The 15,832-nt window shown below is 38.3% G+C and overlaps 2 protein-coding genes across 6 annotated transcripts; one reads left to right on the top strand and one right to left on the bottom strand.

The window, feature by feature from the left end:
- Positions 1-617: 617 nt before the first annotated feature.
- Positions 618-1,235, bottom strand: LOC113295447. The gene has a single exon (XM_026543786.1). It carries the CDS (start codon positions 1,233-1,235, stop codon positions 618-620), a length of 618 nt encoding a protein of 205 aa, XP_026399571.1.
- A 409-nt stretch (positions 1,236-1,644) lies between these two features.
- LOC113298905 lies at positions 1,645-7,472 on the top strand. 5 transcript variants are annotated; one of them, XR_003334458.1, is made up of 7 exons: positions 1,645-2,077; positions 2,386-2,441; positions 3,084-4,138; positions 4,892-5,450; positions 5,530-6,240; positions 6,354-7,031; positions 7,123-7,472. XR_003334458.1 is itself a non-coding variant. In XM_026547775.1 (6 exons), exons 5-6 carry the CDS (start codon positions 6,492-6,494, stop codon positions 7,306-7,308), a joined length of 726 nt encoding a protein of 241 aa, XP_026403560.1. In that variant the 5' UTR covers positions 1,645-2,077; positions 2,386-2,441; positions 4,892-5,450; positions 5,530-6,240; positions 6,354-6,491; the 3' UTR covers positions 7,309-7,472. The 5 variants fall into 5 exon arrangements, 1 of the variants encoding a protein (XP_026403560.1); XR_003334457.1 differs by having other exon boundaries at positions 2,660-4,138; XR_003334456.1 differs by having other exon boundaries at positions 2,651-4,138.
- The last annotated feature ends 8,360 nt before the right edge of the window (positions 7,473-15,832 follow it).

The raw sequence follows: 15,832 nt of genomic DNA, 5'->3' as shown, positions 1-15,832 counted from the left end.
CATTCTGTTAACAAGAATCTTAGAAATGACCTTGTAAGAAGTATTACACAATCCTATGGGTCTATAATCTGCAACACAAAGAGGTTTCTTTTTCTTTGGTATTAAAGAAACATAGGTCTTATTGATTTGCTTAAAGATATGCCTTGTTTGAAAGAATATGCATACCATAAGACACACATCATCACCTACTATATTCCATTGGCTTTTGTAGAAACCATATTGAAAGCCTTCAGGGCCTAGAGCACTCCAATTCTCCATGCTTTTGAAAGTGTTTAAAATTTCTTCATTTCCTGGTATTCTTGTAAGGTTCAGATTGTCTTCATGAGAAATAATTGTTGGAAGAACTGAAAAAAGACCTTCATCAATTTGATGAGAGGATGAAGTACTGATATCTTAAAAGTGCTTTGTCATGTGTGAGCCAATGTATTCTCTAGAATGAAGCCAATTACCATTGTGATCTTGAATGGGATCAATATTTTTCATAGATCTTTTCCTGTTGATTTTGGTGTGGAAATATTTTGTATTGTTATCCATATCCTTGATGAAGTTGTATCTAGCTTTCTGTTTTAAGAATTCATTTTGGATCTTATGCCACTTATTCATATCTTTTTTTATTCTCAAAATGTGCTCATTTGATTCTGAACAAAGTTAAGCTCCTGCTGAAGATGGTCAATATTTTGATTGATGTTACCAAAATGTTGTTTGTTCCATATAGATAATTCTTTCCTTGCTGACTGAAGTTTTGTAACAAGCTGAAAACCAGGAGAACCACTAACACTAATATTCCAAGCATTATCTATAGTAAGAGAACATGTTTCATCATTGAGCCAAGTTAGAAAAAACTTAAAAGGTCTCCAACATGGCTCACATTCAGTATTAGTAACAAGAAGAATAGGAGCATGGTAACTACCTACTTGATTAAGATGTAATAACTTAGCTTTGGGGAAATGTCTACTCGAATCATTATTTCCTAGAGCTAAGACAATTCTTGATCTTCTAGAGCCAGTACCAAGATTATTGCTAGTCCAAGTGTAGTTTTTTCCTACATAGCCTATGTCTTCAAGCCCACTTTCAACAACTGTTTTGTTAACCCACCCATCTATAGAGGAAGATGTTTTGTTGTTGTTATCAAAGAGATGAAAACATAAATCCCCTAAAAGGATCCAAGGATAGTTACCTGTCTCAGTAGTTTGCTTAATATAGCACCATTGTTCTTTTTTCTTAGCAAAAGGCATACATACAAGTGAGTAAGAATTTTGGTTTACTTGGGTTACTTTGAACAACAATGTTAAACATATTTTGTTCATCACTTAGAATCTCACATGTAAAGCCATTTTTACATAGTAAAACTAAACCTCCAGATAATCCAAATGGCTCTATGAAAGCACTATTAGGGATAGTGATATGAAGTTATAGATGACTCCTTGTGTCTAAGGTTGTATCGCCTCGACGTTTCTCTTTTTTATTTCCTTTTTATTCTATCAAGAGAATATTAAATTTTTCAAAAGTATAAGGCACAGTTTGGCTAAATTAGCTTGTGTAAGTGGCATTCCAGATTTGTCCTCAGACAAGATAAATCTAGGTCTGAGAGTTGATATAGAAGCATGCTCTATACATGTGGTCAATGTGATGTTTCCACTCCCCAATAAACAAACGGAAAACACAGTTAACTTAAAAGATTGGAAACGAGAGAAAAAAAACAGGGAGGCGAAACCATTTAGTTTCTTCACCGAGTTGCAAAGAATTCCGTTATGTCAATTGAACGATTCCCAATCGACTCGTCATATTTTCTTCTGGTTCTCAAACAATCAACAGTTCATACAATGAATCACTAGGAGTCCCCACCCCCTCTAATGTCTCTCGATAACATAAGCATCTTATCAAAATAGGGATTAAACGCAATTGCAGTTGAATACAGAAAGTTTCTGATTTTAGCCAATGTTATTTCACTGAAGAGAACTAAACATCAATCTAGGGCTGAGAGTTCACGATAACTTTGCCTATGTAAACCATCAATAGACAAGTGTTCTTCAACTTCATTGAAAATCGTCAACTCGATATATCCATGGACCAAGAGGTGATTCTCTCTCTCTTTATCCATGAATTAAATTAATTAATTATTTTTTTGATTTTATGATTTAAATTTCGTTTATAAAAAGTTTATTCTTTCTGATTAAATATTTTTTTCAAGATTTGGGTTAAGTTAGTGAGGGGATTATCGTTGTTTTTTTCCCCCCTAATTTTTTCTTCTATTTCAGTCTTCACCGACGGGAGCTTGCACCTTTCTATTTCTTCTTCCATATTCTCCTCAATTATGTTGGGTGTTAGGTATAATTGATTCATTGATTTTGGTTTATCTCTCTTATTGTTTCCTTAATTGTGCAGCAAGAATTAGTGAGTACTGTTTAATGGAAAATTGGAAAGCATTCTGATCAATCCGTGTAAGTTTTTCTTGATTTATTTATATTTTTATTAACTATGATTTTATGAGGTTTGAACTATTGAAACCTGTGAGAATCACAAAGCCGTAGATGGAAATAGTTGTCTCCTATTGAAAAGTATGAGAGTTTGTTTAATTTTTGATGTAATTGGTGACTTTGTTTTAACCTATTCTTTTTTGATGATTTGTATACATGAATTGTTGTTTTAGGATCAACAGTAGACATTCGAAGTTTTCTTCTGTGACCCAATTTTAATCAATTACCTTCCTTGCCTCCATCTTCTACAGCTATTCACTCTTAGGTCCAGTATAAGCCCTAAAAATCATATATAGAATATATAAAACAATATCTTTCATGTTGGGTACACGGTTAAGGTCGTTAGGTATTTCTATTAGAGGCGTGATTACGATCCAAGACTTCAAGTTAGGACAAATTTTATTATCCAATTCTTCTTGCATCTGTTTGGCATTGTATCAATGTCAATGAAAATTCCAATGAGTGCAATGGTCAACTAACATCTTCAAAATTCAATCTACACCTTCTATGACTGTATGACATATTTTTTGTTAAGCTTTCAGATTTTTGTTCCTGCATCTTTTAAAAAAAAAATAAGCGACTGATTGAACATTTAATCTTACACAGCATGAAGTAAAGTTGACACCTAGCAAGGCAATGTATAATGTTAAGATACCTTCTACTTTTCGGGTAGGTTATATTTTCAAAACTTGATGACTTGAATTCATTGTCTTGCAGAAAACATTATATTTAACTTACTCCAAAGATCTTTTACGTGCTTCATATAGCTTAATTGAGAACCTTGGTGCATTAGTCTATTATTTGCATCTAACTCCGGTTTACGTTTAAAAAAAAATAAAATTTCACAATAATTTGTTTTATACACTAGCAGTGGTTTTCCTTGATTGTGTTTATGCAGCTCAGCCTTCTTGCACCAGAATAGAATAGTCTGTCGGGTTGAATAGTGAAAATCACAAATTTAAAAATAAATTTATGCATATGAATTTATGCTATTTTGGTGCTTTGAATGAGTTGTCTATTGGATTGGGTGCATACCTATTTTCTGATGCAATTTGCTTAGCAAAGACTAGAAATTTTAGGGTCTTTGATTACTCTTTTTGGGTATTGGTTTTTCGCGTTTCATCAAATTCTGTAGGAATTTTTTGTATTGATAAGAACCCACAATTGGGGATATCAAAACTAATTGGGGATATGAATTACTTACCCCAACCCAAAGGTGTCTGCTAAGGGGTGTTTTTGGGGGCGAAAATACTAAAACATTCTTAGATTAATTAAAAAATCTTATGAAAAGACTGTTATACCCTTTCTACTAAAACTTAAAATCAAAAACCAAATCAAAATATCCCCATTTCCCTATCAGTTCTGACATTCATAGTTAGGGTTAGGTTTTGAATATTTTTTTTTCTTCATCTTCTTCATCGTTCCCATCATCGTTGTTCGTCGACGATTAATCGTTAATTCAAAAATTTCTTCGTCGATTAACCTACCCGAATCATAACCATGCCTCCACTAAAGAAACCAAATGCCCAATCGAAGTCGTCAAGAGCGATTGTTCAAGAAAAACAACAAAAGAGGATTGCTTTGATTGCCCAAGAGTAATCGGACGAAGAAAAAGAGTTATCGGACGATCAACTACTCAAACACATGGCTTCAGTGAGAAGGTAAGTGATCTAGAACTGTTTAATTAGTGTTTCAATGGATTTGTAGCTATGGGTTTAGGTCAAAATCGCAAAACCCTAACTGTAACTGTAGAGTTTCAGAAGTTCCGGCACTCAAATTCGGATGAATACCACGCCAGAAACAATTTCCGGCATTTAATTTAGGATGAAGACCGCACCGGTAGTGTGTTCCGGCGTTCAATTTAGGTTGAAGACCACACCGGAACGTAGTTTCAGTATTCAATTTAGGTTGAACCCCAACTCTGAACTCGGTACCGGCGTTGATTCGAACTTTTTCGAGCACGCCGGTATTGACCTGCTAATCAACAGAAAACCCTAGAATTTCAATATTAGTACCGGCGTGCATTTTGGATTATATTCCATGCCGGCACTGTTGTTGTGGTATCCAGAAACTTCAGAACTACTGGCGTGCTCGACAAGTTGATTTCAATGCCGGAATTGTGTCCCGGCGTCCTCAAAATTTGTTAAAACTGCCGGTATTAGTTTCCGTCATATGATGTTTTTTTTCTGCAGTGCCGGTACTAATATTTTAGTTTCCAGGAATTACTCAAAGTGTTCTGGCATCCTCGATATTTACTTGTGTATGCCGGAATTTGTTTCCTCATGCTACATGTTTCACTTTACCATGCCGGTTATTGTCCCGGCATCTACGAAACTTCTTATTTGTATGCCGATAGTGTTGGTAGAAATGGAAGTTAGTTGTCTTATATTTATTTCGTGCTTCATTTGAAATAGATCTAAAGCAAAGCAAGCTAAAGCAAGTGAAGCTAAGAGATAAAAAAGTAAAGATGTTGTCACTAAGAAAAGAAGGAAGGACGGTCTTGATACTCCTCGGTCCATTCCTCCTCGAGGGAACAACAAAAAGCGTTTGGGTGCTGGCACAAGAGGGGCTGTTTGGGATAGTTGTCGTGATCGTAGTAAACTCTCTATCCATGAATCTACCGAAGCGGTTGAACAAGGTGGGGAGGAAGATGAAGAAGATGGTGAGGAAGATGAAGAGGAAAATGAGGAGGAAGATAATGAGATTGATCCAAGCCACTTACCAAAGAAAAGATAAGGAGTAGTGGAACAAGGTGGTCCAAGTCAACAACCCACACAAGGCAATGTGGAAGACAATGGTAAAGGCAGAGGGAAAGGCAATAGCAGAACAAAAGTTAAAGGCTCGCACCTTCCTTATGTTGATGACATGATACATGACCTCAAGAATGGTAAAATTTAGGGCGCAGCTGTTGAAGATCCGGAGCATCTATTTGGCTACAAGGACTCTTGGGCTCGTACTATATATCAAACCTATGTAAGAATTTCTATCTCGTGCATATGTATTGTTTTGTGTTTATGCAAAATTTCTTAATCGTATTATCTCCTATTTGTAGGATCATACGAAGGTTGTGCGTGTTTACCGAAACCAAGCCGCGACTTATTGGGATTTTTCTAAGGAGCATGATGAGGTCCAAGAAATAATAAAGGATTTTGGTCTATATCCTTTGGTTGAGAATTATGTGAAGCCAGATATCGTGACTGCCAATTGCTTCGTTGAAAGGTATCATGCTGAAACGGATACCATGCATTTTTCGTTTGGCGAGATGACCTTCATCCATGAAGATGCTCAGAACATTCTAGGCTTGGAGGTTATCGGCGAATCAATTCAACACCGAGAGAATCACTCTTTTGAGTTAGATTGGTCGAAGTTGCACGAGCTTACTAACAAGTTGTTTGGTTGGGAATACAAAACTTCGGTGGAAAGCTTTTATGTATCCTCGGTTAGTAGGACAAAGACCATCAAGTTGACCCTGCTTAAGGAGAAGTTTCAAAACTCAAAGGAAAGAAGTACAAAGGATGGATGGGACCCTGCACAGATTCGTTATACAGCCGCTGCGTACCTGTTACACATCTTGGGCACTAGGGTATTCCCGGACACTAGTAGCAACAGGGTTAGTGCAAACTACCTTCAATACTTGGATCTGTTGCAAGATGTCTTTACCTATTCATGGGGCACCATTGCTATGGCACATTTGATGGCGGAGATGAGAAGGGTCTCTAAGGAGACTGCAAACCAATTTGTTGGGAATTTCACTCTACTCTAGGTAATTTTGTTTTTAAACTTATGTTCTTATTTATATTATTAACATGTTCCCTTATCATGAACTTAGGAATAAAATTTTCTGATTTGTATATGTATCATTTCACATTTGGGTAGGTTTGGGCTTATGAACATTTCCAAACATTGTTCAAGGGCCACCCTTTCTTGAAGATTATTCAAGTTGATGACGACGAGGAGCCTAGAGCCAAGAGGTACCAGTTCAACAGCCATCCAAAGCCCGATAACAACCTTCGAATGATAGAGATGAGATTGGCTCTAGAAGGGATGACCACCAAGGATGTTGTGTTCGACCCGTACAAGGAGGATAGAGAGAACCACTACTACAAGAGTTTTTATAATGTTGCATTTTACCAAGGGCCTTTGTTCCATCCAAAGGAATACATTATGGCTGATCCTCGACGTGTGATGCGGCAACTTGGATTCAAGCAATTACTCGACCGCATGACTAGAACTGATGAAATGTATAGGCTTGACCTTACTATGTGCAATACAGGTCCCACAAGGTTGACGGTAGAGTATGATCCAACTCCACAACCAACACATTGGAGTGATAAGGAACCACGTCGTTTGGTAGATTTTAGTCAATGGGAGCCTGTGATCAACGGTGATGAAGCCGATCCCTCCTACATGGATGATTACTTGGAGTGGTCACATCCTTTTATCGTGCGCCCGGCCAACGTCGAAGTTCCACCCCAGGAAAACCCTCCCGTTCTAACTTCTGTAGCACCACCACCACCTACAATGGCCCAACTTAACAATACCGTTGCATTGTTTGTAAGTACTATTGATTGCTTAGTCGTTTGAAGTATACATTATTTTATATTAGCATATATATACTAATTATGTGTTGTATGTATGAAACTAGCGGCACCGGATTGGGAAGTTGAAGAAGATGTTAGGTTGCAAGCACAAGGAAGGAGAGGTGATAGCCGGTGAAGAATTGAAGGAAGTTGTGGAAAAGCTTGAGAACATTGAAGACCCAAATGCAAGAGCTTTGTTTGGGGAAACAAGGAAGGTGGCCGATGCCAAGAAGCAAAAGACAATGAAGTGATGAACTCTATGGTTCTGTTTTGTTATTTGGATGGTGGTTGTTATGTTTTGAACAATTTCTAACTTCTTTTTCGTTGAACTCTTTAGTTGTTTGATTTACTTTTGGTTTATGATACTTTGATAAAGAATATTTAAGCACGATTCAGTTGTTTGGTTTATGTTGAACATGTTTAGATTTCTAGTAAAATGTTGTCTTTCTTTTGACCAAGTTTCTTTTTAGTTTATGGTCAGTTCCGGCATTAAAAGATTAAGTTCCAACATGTCGGTATAATTCCGGCATGAAATCTTGATGAATTTGTATGTCGTCGCTTTATCCGGCATGCACCAGTTTCTCCCATTCCATGCCGGTAATGTTGGATAAAATTGAGAAATTTTCTATGTAAATTATTGATGGTTCCGGCGTTACATATTTTAAGTTAAACCATGCCGGTAGTGGTTCCGGCATGCATCAGTTTCTCCCAGTAAATGCCGGAACCGTTGGATGAAATTGACCAAGTGTCTGTGTACATTATTGATGGTTCCGGCGTACAGTACTGTAAGGCTACCATGCCGGTATTGTTTCCGGCATTGTCGGTATTGTTGGATGCACGCCGGAATTCTGATTTTTTTACCGTTACATAGTTTTGCAGAATTCCGGCGTTCAATTTGATAAATACTCAACGCCGGTATTGTTTATAAATAGTTTACGAATGCTCCATTCATTTCATTACATTAGATTTCAAACTTTAAATTAAAACATAGTAAGACATGGTAATCTAGCACTTTTGGTTTAAGATGCTCTTCTATTTAGTAACCCATCTCTTTTCTACAATTGCGGAACCTTTGAGCCTTTCCCTAATATCTTCAAAGACATCGTCTGGAATCTCGGTGTCAAGGACCATCTTTATTGGTTCATCTTCTATTTCACCGTATTCCTTTCCCTTCATATAACACCCATCAATAGGCTTGCATTGGCCCTTGTGACTTTTTCTTGCCTCTGAAAGTTCTACAGCTTTGTCAAACCACTGGAACTCTTCGCACTTTGGGTAATTCAAACACCTTAGAAACATTCTTCCATTTTCAGCATCATCAGTTTTTGCAATCCAAAACCGGCGTGTACCATCATAATTCCTGCACTGGGAATAAATAAATGGACAGTCCATGGCTAAATGAGAAGAATAATTTCAAATCTGACAGCTGCAATGATGACTCTGTAAGAGAAAATTTAATTAGTCATAGATACTAGTAAAGAAGATTTTAACTCTCCATAATAATGGTGTATCCGTAAGAAAAGATTAGTAACGGCGAGGGTACTTACTTTGCATATAGAGCTTGATGGTAGTTTGTTTGAATCGGCCATCGCTTGTGAAACTTGAACCGTGATTGTTTGGTCAATTTTATTACTCTTGCGTTCTTGATAGAAGGATTTTTGTTATTTGGTTGGTGGTTTAAGTGTATTCCTACCATGGAATGGTGGTGTATTATATAGAATGAAACTCCAACAGTCATATTTTTTCAAAAAAATTCAAAAAAACCTAGTCGTTATTTTGAATTCCACAAATGCCGGCATGCTCGTGTGTAAACAAATTATGCCGGAACCTTTTCCGGCTTGGTAATGTGTATAACTATATACGCATGAATTATTGCCAATATTTCTGTATAAGATTGTTCTCGTTCCGGCATGTGCTTCTTAGAATATTGTACGCCGGAAAAGAGCATCCGGCGTGCACGTAAATATTTGTTGTACACTGGCAACAAACAATTTGAAAAATGGAGATTCTCTAACACTATAACGGTCATATTCTCTATTCTGGCATAGATATTACAATGCCGGCTACACAATATCCTAAAAAGAGATATTGGATCCTCATCTAATTATTGTAATTGTGTGACCTATTGGACTAGATACCTCATATCAAAAAAAAAAACATTCTTTCTAGCTCAACACACATCTCTAATGGCAGATCAATCATCAACTACCAAGATCTTCGTAGCCATGGAACTAGAAAAACTTAAGAGGAACAATTTATCCACTCCAATAGGAAATCATTCATCATCCACCACCAACTCTATCTCCCTTATACAAGAAAAGCTTAGAAGGAAGGAAGAAACCACCAAATCACTTGCCGCAATGGAGGTAAAGATACTAAGAAGTAAAAGAGTAGAAGAGGAGGCGGCTAAATATGACAAAGAAACTAAAGAGGTGGCTAGATATTCATCTGGTTAGTTTATATATGGTTTGTTAAACAATCTATTGGTTAACCTATGTCAAACATTGCAATTTTTATGTTTTTTATTTCAAAACCGGCATGCTCGAAAATGGTAATTTCCATGCCGGAAATCTTTTTTTCTGAAACAAAGGAAAATTTAAGATTCCGGCATGCTCGAAAATGGTAATTTCCATGCCAGAAGTATTTTTTTGTAAACCAATGGAAAATTTTGAACTCCGGCATGCTCGAAAAAGTTAATATCCATGTCGGAAACCTATTCTTTTGTAAACCAAAGGAAAATTTAGAATTCCGGCATAGACACTAGTTTTATAAGAATGTCGGAACTCTAGATTTTCTGAAATAGAAGGCATTTGTGTATAATTCTGGCGTTACCATACAGTAAACTTGAATGCTGGAGTCAATACTAATATCTCTGCTTACTTATCATTCTATTACGGCGTACAAAGAAAATATCCTTCCTTGTCGGGAACCACTCCCGGCATTGAAGTGTTTGAATTAAATCATGCCGACACTTACATAGCGTATCGTTTAATGATTACAATTCAAACTTCCAAAAAAACAAAAGGTTGCTTAACAGTGAACCAAACATATCCAAATTAATCTTCAATAATTTGAATTTCTCTCAGCTCTGGCTTTTTTGAGAGTGTCAAACTATCCCATAGTTGGTGGTTCTCCTCATACAATCTCATTCATCCCTCCAATTGATTGTCGACTATTTCCTTGTTTTTAGTCAAGGGACAAGCCGGTGGCAACGGAAAATTTTCCTTCAATTTGAGAATAATGAAATGATTCCGTTCACGAATGCCAAGACAACTTTTCTCTTCTTAAGCGATCCTTCGCACTTTTTCCACTTTGGTGTACAAGTTGCACTGTCGGTAAGTCTAAATTAATGAACAACACAGTTAAATGTATCCTCCACTAGGTGACCAAAAACCGGCATTTTCATCCAATATTGTGTAGGAATGAAATCCATCTGGTGATCTGGCCCTAACACCCGATCACGCAAACTTTGAAACTCTTCCTCATTATCTACCAATTGTCTATAACAACTCTTCTTTTTAACAAGTTGATCAGCCATCCTCTTTCTCGCGTACTTGCATGGTGTCATTCCCTTACTAACCGCCACCTCAAAGATTCCTAATTGTTCGGTGACGGCATGATATCCACAATTTCCATCTCCATCGACATCATCCGTATACACAACATACTCGCGAATAATCTCGGGAAGTTGATCAATGTAAGAATATATTTTTGTATGTTAATGTCTATAAGTCTTACCTGTTTGGGAATCCTTAAACATCTTCATATTACCCTTTACTAGCTTTAGTATATCTAATCCATCCTCTGCAATCTCTGCACTTCCAATGTCTTCGGCATATGTTGGGAGTCCATACTTCCTTCGCCTTCCCCTTTTAACCATAATAACGGACTTGTCGCCGTCTTGTTGTTATTCACTAGACATTGGCCGCTTACCTTCGCTATCACTATTCTTTGGCGTGGCTTGGGAATGCTCACCTTGTTGTTCTTCTTCAATCAATGCGGGTACCTTCGTCGGCCTACCCCTTTTCTCTGGAACCAGAACTTCATCGGCTTGTGGTGTTGATACGGAATCCGTCTTTTGTTCTTGACTTGATAGAGGTAACTTCTTCGGCCTACCCCTTTTCTTTGGAACGTGATCTTCATCGACTATAGGTGTGGCTTGTTGTTCTTCTTCAAACCATGAGGGTATTTTCCTCGGCCTACCCCTTTTCTTTGGAACCGTCTCTTCAACGACTTGTGGTGTGGATACGGAATCCGTCATTTGTTCTTGACTTGATAACCGTACTTTCGTTGGCCTGCCCTTTTTCTTTGAAACCGACACTTCGTCGACTTGTGGTGTGGATACGGAATTCCCCGTTTGTTGTTGACTTGTTGGCGGTTCCTTCCTCGGCCTACCCCTTTTCTTTGGAACCGGCTCCTCCGCGAGCCTTGCTTCCGAAATCTCACATCCGGTTAGGTATGTTTTCTTACTTGCCGCGAGTTCTTCTTCGCGTTGAGTCATTGCTTTCAATTATATCCTTTGTTTTCTCCTAAATGTTTTAGTTTGTGGTCTACTGGGAGGATCTCCCTTTGTTGGCTCTTCACTTTGTGCCATCCATGGGGGTGTAATTATCCTTAGTTGGCTCAACAATACTTATCGGCTAGCCGAGTTTCCATGTGAATAAGCTTGGTAGAATTCCTTTGCTTCAGGCGTATCCCATGGTGATTGTCCGGGAGTTTCCGAAGGGGGGGGGGGGGGGGTCGAAAGATAATTGCTTCCAAAACGGATCAATAACCTCAATAGGTATCACTTCTTCATACTTCACAAGTATATGACGACATGGAAGCCCCAGTAAAGACATGTCGGGACAAATACACACATCACCCGGTCTCCCGTAGTTTCTCTCTTTTACCATTTCTCTAATCATACGTTTTACTGCCCATTGCGAGACGTTGAATTCTATTCCTTGGAGAAAATTACGATATAGAAGATTTGATGTCATTCTTTCCATTGAGATTTTCTCAAAGGCCTTCTTGATCCTATCGATATCTGACTTAAAGTATTGCTCAAAAGCCTCGGTGACCGTAACCACGTTTCCTTGGACGGACTGGATGAGATCTTTAAATCTTCCATGAGCGGACTCCGCTATACTAGTTGCTTCATTCCCGTAATGTCTATACATATTTGTCCATGCACGCACAAATCTTTCCTTGAACTTAGCCAACACTTTATCCCAGCAGTACGAGACGGCACTTGGATACCCATTCGTTATATTTGGCACTAAACATGTTCAACCTATTTTCATACATATCCTTGGTAAGAGACCAATAAACTTGCTCCCAATCCTTTAGAAACTCCAACCACCTTTTATGATTTTCATCGTGTTCTTTGTCCACTCGCTCTTTAATCTTTCCTCTTTCATCTTCTTCTTGTTCGGGTGATAGTTTCTTCTTGAGAACATCTTCCTCTAATTGAGCAATTATTCTTTTCTTAATCTCCGCTTTGGAGGGATCAAACAAAGCATGGAAATGTTTTGTGACATTTTGACCTATATGATACGTACATAAGAAATTTTGTGGATCCGGGAAGACATCGGATATTGCATTCACTAACCCGTCATCTTGATCGGTTATGAAGACCCTAGGAAGTTTATTTTCTGGGAACAATAGTTTCAGTTGTCGTAATGCCCAATGATAATTTTAATCCCTCTCGTTTTCCATTAAACACCAAGCCAATGTAAATGTAACCTTGTCCGATATTTTCCCGACGATGTTGAATAACGACATGTTGTATTTGTTTGTCTTGTAGGTGCAATCCATCATAAGGACACCGCAACATGTATGAGCCAACTGTGAAAGCAAAGGATGCGCAATAAATATTTGAAGTGGCTTGTTGTCCGTCCCTCTTTTAATGATACGCGTGTAGTTGTGATTCCAAGCTATCTTCTCAAATTCTTGCATAACGCTCCTCCCTTCCCATTCCACCCTTCTAATGGTTGCTTGTGCGCTATAGATTGTACTTAGAGAAGAAACATTCGTCTTATCCTTTTCCTTGAAGCCTCTGAGAATCACTCGTGGTTTGATACATGCTTTGGTCATTCTCTTTACATCATCGAATTCATGAGGTTTTAGCTTCGCAATTAGGGAGTGACCCTCAAAATCTTTCGGATCCCGGTGGTTATGACGGCCAAACCACACCGTACAATCCCATTCATTTTCTTCATTTTCTCCGCCTCTTAAATAGAATACAAGATTAAAGGGGCAATCATCCTTCCTCGTATTAGTCTTGTATACCCTATTAGTCTTCTTTGGATATACATAATCCTTTCTCTTATGGCTATCCTTCTTGTATTTCCCACTTCGCTCGCAAACCATCTCAAAACGTATATCGAAACGTTCGGTATTCCTCACCATCACACACATGTGTTTAAGAGCCATCTTTTTTGCCCAAGCAATTGCTTCCTCTCGAGATTTTATTCCCTACATGAGGACAACAATGAAAACTTATAAGGTTGATTACAAGAAATCACCACATAAAGTTATAAAAACTAGATGAAAAGTATTGTTTGGTAACATACCAGAGGCATTTTATAGTATTCGGACGTATCCGGACCAAGCGGTTTGGAGTTTTTTGGTTCAACATACGTCACAATCTAAGGAATGAATGAAAAGAACAATGAATTAGTTCAAAAAACATTTAAATTACTATGCCGGCCGGGAACTAGTTCCGACATGCTCAAAAATGTACCGGAGTTGTTGTTTAAGAATGTTCATGCCAGAATAGATGATACCGGCGTGCCCTAAAACCTTCAAACCACGCCGGAAATCAGTTCCGGCGTGCTCGATAATTCATGTGCCAAGCCGATATTTATGTTCAAAATTATATGTTTCCTGGATGTTTGTCTCCCGATTCCGGTATTTCCAAAAATGAACGGTTCCGGCGTAGACATTAACAAATAAATTACGTCGGAAGTAAGTTCCGGCGTGCTCGATAATTCATGTTCTATGCCGGTAATAATGTTCAAAATACTTAGACTCTTGGATGTTTTTCTTTCTGTACCGGCATTGTAAAATGGAAGTGAACCATGCCGGAAGGAAGATTCCATAGAATATTCGGTGGTAGTTAAAAAGTTTTACTGCATACCGGCATGGATCTTTGGGTTGAACACCACGCCGGCACCAGTTTTAAAATGGGGGATATCTTCAACATGATAATCAACCTAGAAGGATTTGGAATCAATCTCGAACAAGAAGCATCTATGTTCCAAGGAACAACGCTGCAAATCCTAATGTTGTGAACCCTAATTCGCCCGAGTTTGCGAAACAGCTCGAAGATGGCAATACTAACGCGTTTAGGAATCCGCATGAAGTAGGCAACCAAGGCGCGCATAAATAAGGCTCTTATGCGGCTATATTAAAGAAGAGAACACATGTTTTATCAATGATTGATGCTGAAACGCTCTCTCATCCTCCAATTCGTTCTACAACAAACAATGATGTTTTGATTAAAATTTCGCGGGAGACTCATGCTAGAATTAAGGCTGTGTGGAGGTTTAGTTTGGTTGGGTGTTTGATTTTTTTCAAAACCCTAAAATTCGAGGATGTTAAAAAAGAACTATTGAATCAATGGAAGTTATCAGGTTCAGTTCAATTTATTCCATGGAAGAAGGGATATTTTGTTATTAAGATAGACAATGAAGATGATCGAAAACGAGTAAGCTATGATGGCCCGTGGAAGATTATATCTGAAACTGGGTTCCAACAGCTTAAAATTCATCCATGGACGCCTATGTTTGATCCAGGGAAGGATAAGATTACTAGAGCTGCAGTTTGGGTTCGTTTCACGGCTTTGCCAATGGAGTTTTGGGATGAAGAGACGATTTTTCGAATGGCAAGAGGGCTTGGAAGCCGGTTTCTGTTGATCCGAACTCTGCGTCATGAATATGGTTACTTTGCTGCTGCTTTGATTGACATAGATTTCTCTCAACCTTTAGGAAGGATTTTGATTGATGGTGAAGAGAATGAAGAAATTTTTGTTCAAGATTATGAAATTTTAAACAGGCCAAGTTTTTGTGATTATTGCAAATCTATTGGCCATAAAAATCTGATTGTAGAACAAAAAGTATGATGATTTGAAAGACAAGGCTGATGAAGAAACTGATCCTGAGATCAAAAAATCAATTGAAGCTGATATGGATGATCTTAAGAATTTCTGGCAAAAAAAGAATTCCTAAAAAGGTAAGAAGAACATGCCAGAAGATCCACCGCTACAACCAATTCTGGAGAAAGATCAAACAACAAACCTGGAGATGATCCAAAACAATGAAGAACTATCAATCCTTGAGATGGCTACTGGAAAACATACAATTTTCCCCGAGATAGTGCTAGTAATGGTGAAAAATTGGGTGAAGAAGGTAACGAATCAGAGATGCACAATGATGGTGCGCATTGTCCGTGCCGCACAATGATGGTGCGTCATTATCTGGGGTTCGCAATGATGGTGTGTCCATGTGCAGCACAATGATGGTGTTGTTCATTCCGTGCAGCGCAATGATGGTGCCAACGATGATGGTGGGCCAGCCTGGATGCACAATGATGGTGCGAATCAGTTTTGCGCAATGATGGTGCAGAATCAGTTTTGCGCAATGATGGTGCAGAACTTGCGGAAACTGTGCAAGATAATTTGCGCAAGGAGGATGATGCTAATCTGGAGATGCAAGAGATGGAAGCTTATAAGATTATGAGGCCATGAAAGAGGCAGCACGGCAACGTGAGGTTGATGCTGAAGTTGCTAGA

The sequence above is a fragment of the Papaver somniferum genome, chromosome 7 (assembly GCF_003573695.1).
Source record: "Papaver somniferum cultivar HN1 chromosome 7, ASM357369v1, whole genome shotgun sequence".
Classification (NCBI taxonomy): domain Eukaryota; kingdom Viridiplantae; phylum Streptophyta; class Magnoliopsida; order Ranunculales; family Papaveraceae; genus Papaver; species Papaver somniferum.
Note: the sequence above shows the minus strand (reverse complement) of the source record. Positions and strands in the feature narration are given on the sequence as shown.